Source organism: Wolffia australiana, chromosome 14 (genome assembly GCF_029677425.1).
Source record: "Wolffia australiana isolate 7733 chromosome 14, ASM2967742v1".
NCBI classification, from domain to species: Eukaryota; Viridiplantae; Streptophyta; class Magnoliopsida; order Alismatales; family Araceae; genus Wolffia; species Wolffia australiana.
This window is the reverse complement of record NC_135848.1, coordinates 2365693-2381175: the sequence shown is the minus strand read 5'-3', so window position 1 is coordinate 2381175 and position 15483 is coordinate 2365693. Positions and strand designations below refer to the sequence as shown.

Here is a 15483-nt window from a genome sequence, read left to right as displayed (position 1 = left end):
ATCCTTTGCAGGCCTAATCAGAAAGAACGCAAAGGGGCTTGCTGAGGTCCACTAGATGGGCCAGTGTAACTGTTTGGCTGTGCCGTGCCTAAAAGCCCATGGACCTTATCTTTATTCCTCTCTTACTGTTTTGGCCTATCAGTACCCTGTAAGGACAACTAGTTTGTACTCATGAAGTTTTTGGTGGTTTTCTGGATATCACAATCTGTCTCCAGATAGGAGACACCTTGCTGCATCTGGAAAGGTGAAAGACCACCTCAATCTTCTTCTCCTCTCTTTCCTCTCTTTGGTAGGGTTCCCCAGCAGGACCTTACCATAAACCCATACATCTGATTGGGATCATGTAATATAATCTCGAGTAGAAATGACAATTAAGGTCCAAAAGAAGAGAATCTGTAGACAATGTCTAAGATATTTAAGATCTTTAATTTCCTGAAGTCTTACAGTGGTTGTCTAAAAGACCAAAAAATAATGTAAGCAACTACCTTAGTTCTGAAATCCGGAAGTGGGTTTAACCGGTTCATTACTCTTATATCACTCTTGATGATATCCTTGTTTAACTGGTCCCGAGAGGAATGTACCATTAGTACGACCTCTAACCCCTCTTAAGGGCAGTTTTGTCCTTTCCCTTCCCCATATTCCTTTTAAAGGATGGTGTCCTATTTAAGTATCTTGTTATTGGAAGCGCTTTTCCCTTCTCCTCTCTTCATCTGAACCTTACCCTGTCTCTTCTTCCGTGAACCTTGTCCTTCATGATTGTCTTCAGGCATCTCTTCTTCTGTGAACCCTGTCTCTTCGTCATGTCTTCAGGCAGCTCGTCCTCGGATGATCCCAACCTCCTCGGTTTGGCCTCTCCCTTGACCATTCCTGTTCTCATCTTCATCCTGGGAACTCTCTTCCATCATCAAAATTACATTGAAGACCAAAGGCCCAGAGAGGAACTTATCATTATGTTCTTTGAGAACTGTAGGAAGTACAATATTCTGTTAAAAGATGAAAAGTTGTGCCCTGCTAATAGCTATAATTTTTAGCACAGTTGGTAAGCGGTTGAATCAAACGTGGTATCAGAGCCAGCTGGCAGGTTCAAATCCCAGAAACAACAGACACCATGCTTTGGCCATTAATCGGTGAGCTGCAGGTGTTGTGGGGGAGTGTAGTACAACCTCCTGCTTAAAGATGAAAAGTAGTGCCATTGCTAATAGTCATAGTTTTTAGCACAGTTCACAGGCGCTTGAATATAACATTATGTTCATTATGTTCTTTGAGAACCATTTCTTAGAGCATCTGAAGACAATGTCCAAGAGATTTAAGACCTTTACTTTCCTAAAGTCTTACCTGGGCTGTCTAAAAGACCAATAAATAATGGGGAAGCGAAATATGGTTAAGGGTTTAATTGGTACATTACTCTTACATCATTCTAAGTAATATCCTCGTTTGGTTTGCTATGTTCATACAGAATTTTCATAACCCAGTTTTTTGTTATCTCTGCTGAATTATCATAACAAGTCGACCAAAAATGAAAATAAGGTCCCAGATTTTTTGTGGTATCATCATGGAAAATCACCAAATATATGTTCGCCTACCAGCTTTTAAAAACCCCTCTTGATAGTAAGGAGCCTTTACCAATTGAGCGGCAAAAATCAACCATAAATTGCACAATTTGTAATTAGATTTTTTCTACATCATATCACCCAACAGTAATTCACTAATTCTCATTTTCCATACAAGTTTCACAGCTTATTTCCTAAAAGCCATCAATTGCAGGTGTTTCGTGGGAAAGGTTAAAATCCACTGGGTGATACATTTTATATAAGATATACATGGGAACTCAAACAAAAAAGAAATTATGTCATGCCACTTGGCTTCATTACTTCTGTAAATTGATGAAGTGTTAGACAGCCTTTTATTTTCTTCTTTTCTTTTCCTTTGTTTTTCTTCATATTTTCTTCTTAATGTACTAATGGGCCACATGATATAAGTGGCCCATTTCCTTTAAGTGACGTGGGGCCCACCCTCTCACTCTGTATGGCCTTTTAAAGGCCAATCCCATTCAATAGAATGAGGTGTGTTTTTGGCCAAAACCCTAGCCGACAGAGCTTCAGGGCAGAGAGCAGCTGGAGAGGAGAGAGGGCTGATGCAAGTTTGACATGAAGGATCATCTGCGCGTGCCACACCATCAGCAGACAAAAGATCCCCCCTAATGTGAGGTTCTTCTGTTGGATGCTCCTTTGATGAAGACTAGAGACGAAGGGAGTCAGGAAAAGGTGGCTTCAGAAGCCTCGTAGGAGTGTGCTATGTGCACAAGCGGCAAAGAAGATTGTGCCATCTCTTCTTTGAATGTTCGTTTGCCCAAGCCGTGTGGACTTTCCAGCCAACCACACGGGTAGATGTCTCCTCACAGGGTAGCACACTCAGAGGGTGAGTGTGACATGGTCAAACCTTCAAAGTGGATCCCACATCATCCTTAAATGCCTTCAGAACCTTTAAATAGTCATTTGCCCTTTTCTATCGCTTTTATCACTCCCTCCAGCTTGTTCCTCTTTACCAGATCCTTCTGTCTTAAAAGCATCATCCACCCAGGAAAATCCCGTGGGGATGCTACGGGAGAATGTTGGTCGCCAGGGTTGCGTGAAAGCATTGGGATACTGGAGTATTCAATGCAACCAGAGCTTGAGGTAGAGTCAATTAAGCATCCAGCATTCATATTGCTCAATCCCTTGATTCGAAACACAATTTTCAAGCTACAACTCTATGGCGAGTGGAAGATGTTATAAGAATCATGTTGAATATTATTGGGCCTTCCTAAGTTATTATTGGGTTCCAATGGGCCTAGTAATTCTCGTAAACAGCTAGTCAAACGAGTCGAACTAGCCGTTAGAAAATAGCCGTTACAATGGCTATTATAAATAGGATGTATACGATTTGGAATGTATCACTCTTTATGATTGAATAAAAGTTTTTCTCTTGTTTCTTGTTCTTCTCCTCTCTTCTATTCAATCACCAGCTACGTTTGACATGGTATCAGAGCAGGAGTGGCCTGCAACAATCACTTCGTCAAGCATTGTGTTGTGAAGTCCGAGGTCATCCTACGGGAGGATCTCTTGTCAAGGAGTTCAATCTCCAGGAGCAACATTCAAGGAGTTCTATACAGGCTCAGGTCATTCTATTGGAGGATTTGTTCCTGCTCGTTCTGAGATATAGTTGGATTTTCTTACAAAAATATAAGCATGAAGTTACAAAAAACTCAAAGGGATTGTGCAGTCTCATTAAGAGACAGTTTGGGGATCAAGTCCAAGGACTACGAACTGACAATGCAAAAGACTTTCTCAACCATGAACTCATGGATTTTCTTACCTCTGAAGGAATAAAACATGAGACCTCATGTCTATACACTCAGCAAAATGGAGTAGCTGAAAGGAAAATAGGAGACATTGTAGACAAGGGGAGAACACTCTTGATCCAAGGGAATGTCCCAACGAACCTATGGAATTTTGCAATAATGACTGCTACTCATCTTATAAATCAACTCCCTCCTAGTCGTCTTGCGTTTAAAAGTCCTCTGGAAGTCCTTGAATCATATTATCCAACTGTGAGATTGAAAACAGGATTACCCCCAAAAATATTTGGTTGTGTTGGTTATGTGTATAATCATACACATAAGCAAAATAAGTGGTCCACAAAAGGTTTAAAATGCGTTTTTGTGGGATATTCCATTACACAAAAGGGGTATAAATTTTATCATCCTATCACCCGTAAGTACATAGTCACCAAAGATGTTGTTTTTGATGAAAAGGCATTTTATTATAAACCGAAAGGTACTGAATCACATCGAGACATATCCTCTACTCAGTAGTGAAAATGCAAGTATTGCACAGCAGGAATTTGATCATGAACTTGATCCAAACTGTGTAAGGTACAAAGTAATTGAAAATGATATGGAGACAATCCTTCAGGGCCATTCACAGAGACCAGAACAAGACTTTGGAACTGACACAGGATGTGACTGAGAAAATTGGTGAGTCATCTCAGATTGTACCCTATCCTATTACTATCAGCGAAAGAAAAAGGATCGACCATCCGGAATCACGGATTTGGGTGAAGGGGGAGAATTATCCAATGAAGGGGGGGTGATACTAAGTGAAGGAACAACTGATCAAGGAAGTGAAGGAAATCATTGGCCAATTGCTTTAAGGGAAGGTACTAGAACAAGTGTAAAACCTCCTCTATATTCTATTGCAAACTATTTGAATTATCAGCAGGTATCACCCAAATACCAAACATTTCTGACGAATATTCAAGATATAGCTATTCCCAAATATCCACAGGAAGCTATGAAGAACACCAGCTGGAAGGAAGCAATGAATGAGGAGATGAGGGCCTTAGTGCAAAATAATACCTGGGAAATTGTGGATCGACCTACAGATAAGAAACCTGTGGGATGTCGATGGGTCTACACTATAAAATGCAAATCAGATGGAAGTTTAGATAGATATAAAGCACGGCTAGTGGCTAGAGGGTATACTCAGACATATGGAATAGACTATCAAGAAACATTTGTTATGGTTGCTAAACTTAACACCATTAGGATTCTAATATCCTTGGCAGTTAACTTAGATTAGCCACTAAACCAGTATGATATTAAAAATGCCTTCCTACATGGAGACTTGAAGGAGGAAATCTATATGGATATTCCTCTAGGGTATGAGAATTACCAAAACAAAGGGAAAATATATAACCTCCGAAAGGCCCTATACGGGCTAAAACAATCACCAAGGGCATGGTTTGGGAACACATTATGGTCTGGGGTACAACCAATGTAATGGAGAACACACTATGTTTTCCAAAAAACTTATTGTTAGTCCGGCCCATCTCCAAAGGGCCCATTAAGAAATGACCGTTGGACTCCAACGGTCATCTTCTCTTGTTTACAAGACTATAAAGTCTCGATCGCCCTTGTTGTAATTTTAACTCTTTTCGTGTGAATATATTTTGTCTATTTTTCCTATGATTATTCTCTCTCTCGATAAATCTCCTGGTGCATGCTTCCGGATTCTCACTTATTAACTGTACTAATAGTTTATGTAGATGTTATTATTGTCACCGGTAATAATCCAGATGAAATAAATATCCTTGAGGAACGCTTGAGTAAAAATTTTCAGGTTAAACATCTAGGACCCCTAAAGTATTTTCTAGGCATAGAATTTGCAAGATCGAGTGAGGGTATCTTGATGACACAACAAAAATATATATTGGATCTTCTGGATGAGACGAAACACATAAACTGTCATGTAAATGAGACACCGATTGAGGTTAATCATAGGTTGACTCTACATGAAAACGAACCTAAGATAGAAATTAGCTCATATCAAAGCCTGATAGGAAAACTTTTATATTTGTCACACACACGACCTGATATATGTTATGTTGTGAATGTTCTCAGTCAATTTATGCACTCACCAAGAAACTCTCATTTTCAAGCCGCTAGCAGAATTCTCAGGTATCTAAAGGGAACTCTAGGATTGGGCATCGCACACAAAAAAACAGGTAAGATGGACCTCATTTTATACACTGATTCTGACTTTGCTGGTTCTCGTCTTGACTATAGGTCAACAACAGGGTATTGCACAATGCTAGGAGAGAACCTAGTAACCTGGAGAAGTAAGAAGCAAAGTGTAGTATCAAAATCCAGTACTGAAGCTGAGTTCCGGGCCATGTCAAAAGGAATTGACGAAGTAATATGGATCAAGAATTTATTGGAAGACTTGAAGATCACCTTCATTAAGCCAATTATCATCCGCTGCGACAATAAATCAGCTATTAGTATAGCCCATGACCCAGTCGATCATGATTGAATGAAGCATGTGAATATTGACAGATTCTACATACAAGACCATTTGGAGAAAAGGAACCTAAAAACAGAATATGTGAGTTCTGAAGAACAATGTGCAGATATCTTCACCAAAGGGCTACCAATCAAGAGGACTCAATATATAAGACCCAAGCTTGGAATGATGAATGTACATTCCTACACTTGAGGGGGAGTTTTGAATACTATTGGGCCTTCCTAAGTTATTATCGGGTTCCAGTGGGCCTAGTAATTCTCGTTAACGGCTAGCCAAACGAGTCAAACTAGCCGTTAGAAAATAGCCGTAAGACTGGCTATTATAAATAGGATGTATACGATTTGAAATGTATCACTCTTTATGATTGAATAAAAGTTTTTCTCTTGTTTCTTGTTCTTCTCCTCTCTTCTGTTCGATCACCAGCTACGTTTGACAAAACAGCACAAGTTTATCTCTAAAGTACCTAATATATGAAGGGAGGATGATAATTGAAAAATATATCATGAGAAAAAAAGGATAATTCAACTGATAGATCTTAACCTATCTTCTAAATAGGTGTTGAAAAAACAATAAGACTAACCTGGAAAGTAGCACCCAGAACCGTGGCAGATTTCTCCCCAACCCCTATGGCACTCAATAGAGCCTATGAAGGAATACATTAAATGATAGAATGAGGAAACCCATGAGGATTATACCAGATTGTAAATCTCAGTCAACCACAAAACATACGATGCAGACTTACTTGAGTAGACAACATTGCACGAACGTAAGTAGAAAGGCCCTACAATCATAGTATATGAATTTAGGCCACAGAAATCTTAAAACATTATGTAATTTGAACAATTACCTGCAAGGAATCCCATATCTGAAAGGGAAGGTAATCATGCGTCACACTGTCTGGATATCCCTGCATCCCACAGCAGCAGGCTTTCATTAGAAGTTATAAAAAATGATCGAAGGAGAATAATTAAGAACCAACAAAGACACTGATAATGTAATTGGGTACCAGTGGAAACATGAACCATGTTCACAAAGAGGAAACAAATTATTATGAAATTTTGGTATAAATAAGAATAAAAATACTACTTTCTAAGCTTGGTGGAGCTAATGCCCAATAGGCTAAAGAGACCACAATAACACCAATGTAGTCGGTGTTTGTATCAGTCTCCCATGAAACATGGCAGGAGACATGGCTGCAACATGGGCCACAGTTACTGCAGCCATTATATATGGATTAGGGGGAGGGATAATGATGGTGCTGCAGCTCCATTAGCTGATGAGACTGCAGCAAGTCTTGCAGAAAAAGTAGACGGCTCAACAATGATAAGTGTGAAGGTTGTGATTTCTTTCACAGTTGTGGTCAAAGGATGCAGCTGCAACGGCAAATGTATTACCAAGTAAGTGTTCATGGCAGTTTTGGCAGCAAATTCCAAGGCATTCTCAAAGCAATGCCTGTCACAGCAGTAGAGGCTGAGACTGCCATGGTAGAGATGAGTGAGGTCATGTCAGCATTAGGTGTCAATGCAGTAGAGTTTAGAATGACGGTGGTAGAAGTAGGTGTTCCAGAAACAGTTATTGTAACTACGTGCCATTTCCATTAATTTCTGTAAAGATGCTCTCATCAAGCATGTTGACGTCTACACAAGATCATAGAAGCAGTCAGTATTGCTTGGTGAATCCGGCAAGAAATGTCCCAGAAAGATAACAATGAATTCCAGCCCCATCAAGTGTAGTAGCAACACTTGCTTCAAGAAATTATGACAATGACCATGATGCCGGCATGGCGCATCAATGCATCTCCCCTGCATCCATTTGGGTATCACCTCGTCTCCTCTTACAGCTCTAACAGGAGTCTATGATATAGTATTGATACATCGATGAGTGATTTTGATATTATATTTGTACACCTTTATGTAAAAGAAGGCCACGAGTGATGGATAACAGTGAGAACTGAGGAAATAAACTTCTCTGAATGGAAAGAGGAAGATAAAAGTGTTTCTCTAAAGAGCTCTCCAGTTCACAGTAATCCTCAGATCCGCATGCCCTTGGGCAGAGACCCTCAACCCAGACTCGAGATTCCATTTTAGACCTTCTTATTCAAGCTAAAAACCATTTAAAATACCTTCAAAAAGACCTCTCTCCGTTCCTCCCACGTTAAGAGTGACAAAATATAAATCAAAAATAAATATCAATCATGCTGAGAGGTAAGAATGAATGTAGAGGTATCGCCTGAAGCAGCATGTCACATTAGCCTTCCATAAAAAAGAAAAATCCTTAAGAGAAAGCTCCCGCAGAAGTACATAAATACTTTCCAAGTCGCCATCTCAAAGAACACAATTAAAGATGAAGAATGAGCAAATCTTCGAACAACAACAGCACTTTCAGCACTGAACTTCGAAAACCAAATCTATAGACATAGCAGCTCAATCAAACCACTAGAGGAAGTCAACAATTCAAAAATTCCAGTAGAGACCTCGGGAATGAAAGCCTCGACGATCTTCCTCCGCAATTCTCCCCATTTCCCCGCCGACCTGAAAATCGTGACACAGCTCATCTAATCGCGATGACAATTCAACCGGAGAAATCAAAGGAGGGAGAAGAAACCGAGACGAGACCTTCGAAGAGAAAGCGATGAAGAGTTGGCAGAGAGGACTGCCGTTCTGGTGAGCTTGGTCGACGAGGAGCCTCTCCATTCCTCAATCGTGAACGATGGCGCGCCATGGCGATCGCTCGATCTCCTCTTCTCCTCTCCTCCAACGGCCTCCATTTCTACTGATCTTGCAGCGCAGTGGCCGCTGCTGTTTAAATAGTTCGGACCGGAACCGGCTCGACCGGCCTGGTTCGACCGGAACCGGCTCATCATCTTCAACATCATCGTCATAGTCATCATTACCGTCATCGTCATCGTTACTCTTATTGGCGTAGTCCTCGTCATTGTCATCGTCATCGTCACCGTTATTGGCATAGTCCTCGTCATTGTCATCGCCATTGTCATCGTTACCGTTATTGGCGTAGTCCTCGTCATTGTCATCGTCATCGTTACCGTTATTGGCGTAGTCCTCGTCGTTGTCATCATCATCGTTACTGTTATTGGCGTAGTCCTCGTCATCGTCATCGTCATCGTTACCGTTATGGCATAGTCCTCGTTATCGTCACCGTCATCATTACCGTTATGGCATAGTCCTCATCATCGTCATCCTCATCGTTACTGTTATTGGCGTAGTCATCATCGTCATCGTCATCATCATCGTTACCATTATTGGCATAGTCCTCGTCATCGTCATCGTCATCATCATCCTTACCGTTATTGGCGTAGTCCTCGTCATAGTCATCGTCATCGTTACCGTTATTGGCGTAGTCCTCGTCATCGTTACCGTTATTCACGTAGTCCTCGTAATCGTCATCGCCATCTATCGTTACCATTATTGGCGTAGTCCTCGTCATCGTCATCGGCATCGTTACCGTTATCATCTTAGTCCTCGTCATCGTTACCGTTATTGGCGTAGTCCTCGTCATCATCATCGCCATTGTCATCGTTACCGTTATTGGCGTAGTCCTCGTCATCGTCATCGGCATCGTTACCGTTATCATCTTAGTCCTTGTCATCGTCATCGTTACCGTTATCATCTTAGTCCTCGTCATCGGCATAGTCATCGTCATCACAGAACACTAACTGCGATCTTATGTCTGTCTCCTTCAATAATCTCATTTTTTTCCAGTTTATCTAATTTATCAGTGTTTAGTGATAAACTTTCCCTCTGGACTTCAGGCTCAATTTCAAATGTCAATACTTAACAGTTCGGACCCAGATGAAATTCAAATGTTTCCACTAATCAAAGAATTGATGGAAATAATTGCCTGGAAGAATAAAAGATATTGAAAATTTTTTATACTGATTTTGTGAAATAAGTTTCTTACACAATCACAAGATTTTTCCTTCGTTCATTGAATTCAACAATGAAGCATCATTCAAGCCGAACCTGGTACCACTGAACAGTGCCAACCTCGCCGTCGATCTCGAGCTCGCAGACAGATCTTACAAGATGATCAACAGCATGATCAATGGTGATGAACCTGGCCAGATCCGGGGGGAGTTTGTTTCCAGGCCAATTCTCCAACAAATCTTTCAATCTCACTTTCAGTTCGTCCTCAGAAACAAACTCTTCTCCTTTACCCGGTTCCAGTAGAACGTAAGTGTCTGATTGGAAGTACATTCTCCTCCTGCCGATTGCTAATGCCTGAAAATAAATTTCAACAACAAAAAAAAGATGAATTTCAACTTCTCAATGGCTTTCTTTTGATTTATTTATTCCCCACGCTGAGGTTTCGGGTACTGATTTCAAAAATTTTATGTTATTTTTAGATTGGAAAGCTTGAGAGAGATTAAAACATTAATTAGGGGGGTGCTCATTGTAGATTCTTTCCACAGCTTGTTCCATGGCATCAGCTTACACCATATCAATCATTTTCAATTTCTCTATGATTTTCTGCTGATCAATGCGTTTCTTATGCTGAGGTTTCGGCAACTGATTTCATTTAGTATTTTCGGATTATAAAAGGTAGAAAGAAAAAAAAATGATGAACTTAGAGTGTTCATTGCAGACCTCTTCCACATTTTTTTCTATCAGATCAGGACTACAGCAGGTCAATCATTATACTATGAGCAATCTCCTGATCAATGAAGAAAAACCTAAAAAGGAGAGGGTAATGGAGATCAAAAACTCACCAGCGTTGAACGTTTTGAATGGTTCCAAGATTTTAGTGGTTGAAAAGAAAGCATCGAACATGAGATGATCGCCATAGAACAATGATTTGGTTTGGGGAATGCCGGTCGTGTTCTTGCTGCAAGCGAACACGAACAGGTTAACTTCAACAACATCCCAATGTAAGAGGTTGACTAGAGAAGAAGCCTGCGTATAAATTTCTACCTCATGAATGAGAATCCAAAAAGTTTTGTTTTTTGGAACAAAGACAGTCCAAAAATCCAAAAACTATGAGATGAATTCTCTCCAAAAAATATCGTACCTCGCGGATGATAATTAAGAACATATTTGGGACTTTCCCATTTTAGTTTGCGAGCATTTTGACATAAAAAAACGGCGGAAACTCATCCCAGAGTACTATTTCTCATTTGACATCAACCGACTGGCCGCGAATTCATCGAACTAAAATTTTCAAAATATGAGCTCTCCCGAAAGGATACAAACATTGTAACATTAGCCAAGCTTTCGGAATTCCACTCATTCGCAAAAATGGTGAAGTATCTGTAAATTTATGATTAGAACATAGAAAAAGAAACAGAAACGGAGATATTACCGCCAAATCTCAAATGCTCGATTCCAACGACGCCCGTGCTCGCCGCTGATTGCGCCATTCTTGGAAGATCTCTTCGCATAAGAAAGCCGGGCGTAGAATTGTCGGGAGAAATAATAGAGATAGAAGATACCCGGAAAACTAACGATAAGGAGTCGCTGTTTTTTGTAATTCCTCACATCAAAATATAATATTATTAATTGACCCCGAAATGAATAATACAAACATAAATAGGAATTAAGCCATTGGGAAGTAGGGTGCTACTACCGGTATTAGTCTCCAATATCCAATATCCGGTATCCGATATCCGATGTCGTGCTATCCGTTATCCTGAAAGGCAAGATCACTTCTGGCATCGGATAACATTTTTTAAGTGGATAACGGATATCGCGATGTCAGATAATGAATATCAGATGCAAATACCGGTAGTAGCACCGTAGTTACCGATGGCTTACTTCCTAGTGTTTATATTATTCATTTTCAGGTCAATTAATATTATTATCTTATGATTTGAGATATCTTCATTATAAATAGATCAATTACAAAAAGCAGTGACTCATTATCGTTCTTTACAAAGAACGTTTCATTATACTTGTCTCTTATAGCTCAAACAAAAACTTCATGTGTCTTTTGATTCATCGCATGTTGTCTCGTCTGGTTCAATATATGTATCCCAGTTTGACTTAGGTGAATGATTTAAGCCAGAAGCTTCTCAATCTTAAGCATTGACTTTGACTTCGCTACACGTCTTAGTCTTGGGGTTGACGTGGGATCCGCTCAAGGATACACCCACCGTGTAGGTAAAAATCTCATCCGTCTTGCAGAATCTTTCTCCGCTCCCGCTCGTAAACTTCGCACCTTTTCAACCAGCCTGCCCGATCGATCTTGGAAGTTCGATGAATGATTAGGAGTTTAGGAGTGAAGTTGTCGAAACGAATTGTTTTCTTTATCGAACAAAGCTTTGTTGGGAGGTCGTCGGTTGGTCCCCTATTTTCAACTATTACAACTAGTATCGACTAGCTTTGTGATACAGACAGCCACAAAGAAGAATGCAGGCAGCAGAAATACAAAAGAGAAGAGCAAAGATTCCCAACCCAAGTTACTGACTCAACCTCAAATCTGTTGAATTATGCACTAGTGTGAAGGCGCGACTTTAGGAGCAGAGAAAACTTATGCTCAGTCAAGTGAGGCCGGAGGAGATTCCATTCGAAGTAATATAACAGGATTCTTGAATGTATCATCTTCAAATCTTGATATCCAGAGTTTTTCTAGGAAAGGCCCGTCCTTCATTATCATGATTAGGTTGATCAGGGCAGATCATGAGTAAAATATCATGACTTGATCAACATGCCCAATCGTGAGTTAAATATCATGAATGGGTCAACCAGGCCCGATCACGAGTGAATAGAAAAAAAATTGTTGTTCCAGTGGAAATACTTGGAATAATTCTACCATTTCTTCTAGGAGTAGCCTTTTTAGTGCTGGCTGAATGTAAAGTCATGGCCGCGTCAGAATGGTATTGAAGAATGATATTTTTAAGCAGATAATGATTATGATTGCAACGATGGAATGGCTAATGGATAATGTGAAGAACTTGTTCGAATATTGTATTTGATATAATTGATTTCAAAATTGTCTACATATCGTGAGACATAACTTAAGTGACATCTCAATTTGTTTCAGAAATATAAAACTTTCAAGCAATGTTGTGTATATAAAAAATAGACTGGGGGAATCAAATACTTCTACTAGAGTTTCAATACCGAACATAATTCAGAGTCTGACTTAAGGATCTCGTTTTCAGTCACTTCATCATTGTAGCACCTCATTTTCTATATAATATCTGAATCAGTTTAAAGCAACATCTATTACTCTAATATGATTAATTATCTTGATAATGGCGAGGCTGCATGAAGATGGTCCCCGGTTGGCAACAAACCGATTGCACTCACTCCAGACCGGGACAACAGGATACAACAATAAGTTCAAAGGAAGAGAAGCAAAGATAGGGAAGAAATGCTATAGAACAAGAAGGTTCTTATTTGAAATACAAGTGTGCTTCGTGATGGTGTTTCTGATGTCAGACGTCGTCGATGTCGTCGTCCGACAGATAAAAATCACTAGGTGAATGTAACTACGTGATGTGAATACCCTAGGCGGAATGTACATGTAGGACTGACGAGTGGGTTTTCTCCAAGTTCCGAGCTCTGGGGCGGGCGACCGATGATGATGACAGTGACCTTCCGAGCCTCGTCGGAGGGACGATGGCGGCTACGGCGCCGAATGGAACAAATCTGTAGGGGCTCGCACGTAACGGATGGGCTCGCCCCGTACCTGTGAAGACACTCAATCCGTAGTTTTCTCGATACTTTTCTCTCACCTAAACTAACCCGAGCGCGGTGGAGTGCAGCCGATAATATACTGTAGAAAGTAATTTAACAAACGAGCAGGGGATCGATGTACCTTGTCGGCGTTGTCACTCGCCACCTGGTGTCTTTGACGGCAAGGAGGGACGCGGCGACGGCGTCCGCAGGTAGCCGGGGCGGAACGGCGGCGACCGTGGTGATGTAGCAGCAAGCGTGACAACTTGTCAGCGGCAGCAGTGGGACGGTGTCGGCGGCTAATCGCGACCCGTGGTTGTGGTCCACCGCGGCAGTGAAATCATCGAGTCACAACCCCGGCTCTCGGCTGGTCGCGGTCGCTGGATTGGGACTGGTCGAAGCCGTGGGTCGCGGCTGTTCGCTACCGCGGACCGCGGTTGGTTACGACCGCAGGTCATGGCTGACCGTGGCCGCGGACTGCGTCAGCCGTGGCTGCAGATCTCGGCTGGTCGTAGCCGCAGGCTATGGCCGATCGAGGTCGCGGCTAGCGGCTGGTCGCGACCGCATGTAGTGACTGGTCGCGGTCACGATTGGCGACCAGTCGTGGCCGCGATTTGCGTCTGGTCGCGGTCGCGTTTTGCGACCAGTCACGGCCGCAGTTCTTGGCTAAACACAACCGAGGGCGGCGAACAGCGATGTGTAGCGCCAACCGGCGACTGTCAGCGGGAATGGTGTCCAGCGGCGGGTGTTGCTCCGAGATCTGGCAGACCACCGGCGAAGGGGGGGGCGAGACAGCATTACAGACGTCCAACGGTGGGTGGCGACTTTTTTCCCTCCTTGCTTCTTCCTTTCTTTCTTTTTTTCTTCTTCTTCCTCTTCCTCTTCTCCTTCCTTCTCTTCTTCTTCCTCCTCTTCTCCTCATGGTGAGACCTGGCGGTGTAACTTCTACACAGAATAACAGCAACCAGATCCAAACTAAACGTGGGGCTCATCATGGCCTTATATAGGGCCATGATGGGCCCCTTACACAAATGTCAAACAAAGGGCCCAATAAGGGCCCCCCATTTTACAACTTAATTAAAAAAACTAAGAAAGAGAAAGAACGATACAAAATTAAAAACAACACGGACGTGTCAGGACGAGTAAGGGTACTTGTCATGACTAACACAAAACAGAGAATAAAAACAACGGAAAAACAGATAATGACGGGTGCGAACACGTGCTTTACCCGTGGTACTTAAACCCGGGCGTCTTCACGGACGCTTTGGCGTGCCAGTCGGGATGGACACAGACCGGCGACAATGCTGGTGATGGTGATGACGTCGGCGACGGCTCTGCTGACGATTCATCGAAGTCGTCAGGATGCGCTCCATCAGTTTCTATGAAACTTAACCATATATCGAGTATTTGAAATATGAGAACAAAAGTAAAGACAGTAAACAAAAACAAGTAGCATAATTAGGTGTAACCAAGGCCATGACATGGTTCATTCCAGGAGTTATACATTACAGTCTCATTATGGCTGGGACTGAGGGAGCAGGCTTCCTAATAGAATGCAAGTGACTTGACGCTGGACCCCACGATCATCATCTGAAAAAAGTTGAAGGGACTCCAAAAGATATGATCATTCCATGTGTCTAAATCTCTATCATGGCTAATCGGATGTGTGTCTTGATCATGGAGTTAGATGGGCCCAAGTGAACGCATGCAAGGATTCACTTTTGAACGTACTTGAATCGATGTGGATTTACTCTGATGAGAACACAAAAAACTTTGTATATGGGGGCATTAATATTCAGCCTCTGGTTTGTGTGGGCATTGTACAATACATGTGCCCTGCCATCCTTGTACTCATCAGATTCATAATCTAAGCAAATGATGACAATATAAGAGTCTTAGGGATGTTGACTATGGCTTGAGGATAAAAAAATTATAACCAAAAATTTTGTATCACATAAAAACGTAACATCTCAAGTTGAAAGCATTAAAATGTTTTGAAATAATGC

The 15483-nt window shown here is 41.5% G+C and overlaps 2 protein-coding genes across 3 annotated transcripts in view; both read right to left on the bottom strand.

Annotated features, from left to right (window-relative positions):
- Positions 1–8368, bottom strand: part of RUS3 (root UVB sensitive protein (Protein of unknown function, DUF647)) — a 28931-nt gene extending 20563 nt beyond the window's left edge. The window contains exons 1-4 of one of the 2 annotated variants that reach the window (XM_078585719.1): positions 8317–8368; positions 6691–6750; positions 6586–6624; positions 6424–6486 (exon numbers count right to left, since the gene is read on the bottom strand). In XM_078585719.1, coding sequence (XP_078441845.1) covers positions 6424–6486; positions 6586–6600 — 78 coding nt within the window. In that variant the 5' untranslated portion in view covers positions 6601–6624; positions 6691–6750; positions 8317–8368. Of the gene's footprint in view, positions 1–6423; positions 6487–6585; positions 6625–6690; positions 6751–8316 lie in introns of those variants that run through there. The other variant, XM_078585720.1, reaches the window with a different exon arrangement.
- A 1349-nt stretch (positions 8369–9717) lies between these two features.
- On the bottom strand, positions 9718–11309 carry CRR7 (chlororespiratory reduction 7). Its single transcript, XM_078585995.1, has 3 exons — positions 11160–11309; positions 10570–10685; positions 9718–10081 (listed from the first exon to the last, which is right to left on the bottom strand). The coding sequence occupies exons 1-3, from the start codon at positions 11236–11238 to the stop codon at positions 9809–9811; spliced, it is 468 nt and encodes a 155-aa protein (XP_078442121.1). The 5' UTR covers positions 11239–11309; the 3' UTR covers positions 9718–9808.
- Between the last annotated feature and the right edge of the window lie 4174 nt (positions 11310–15483).

Bases quoted from the DNA above. Each gene is read 5' to 3' on its own strand.
- CRR7 (XM_078585995.1), bottom strand. From the start codon at position 11,238: ATGCGAAGAGATCTTCCAAGAATGGCGCAATCAGCGGCGAGCACGGGC. The intron at 10,686-11,159 runs GTAATATCTCCG...GTTCGCTTGCAG, and splicing joins CGAGCATTTGAGATTTGGCG to CAAGAACACGACCGGCATTC. The intron at 10,082-10,569 runs GTGAGTTTTTGA...ATTTATTTTCAG, and splicing joins ATTCAAAACGTTCAACGCTG to GCATTAGCAATCGGCAGGAG.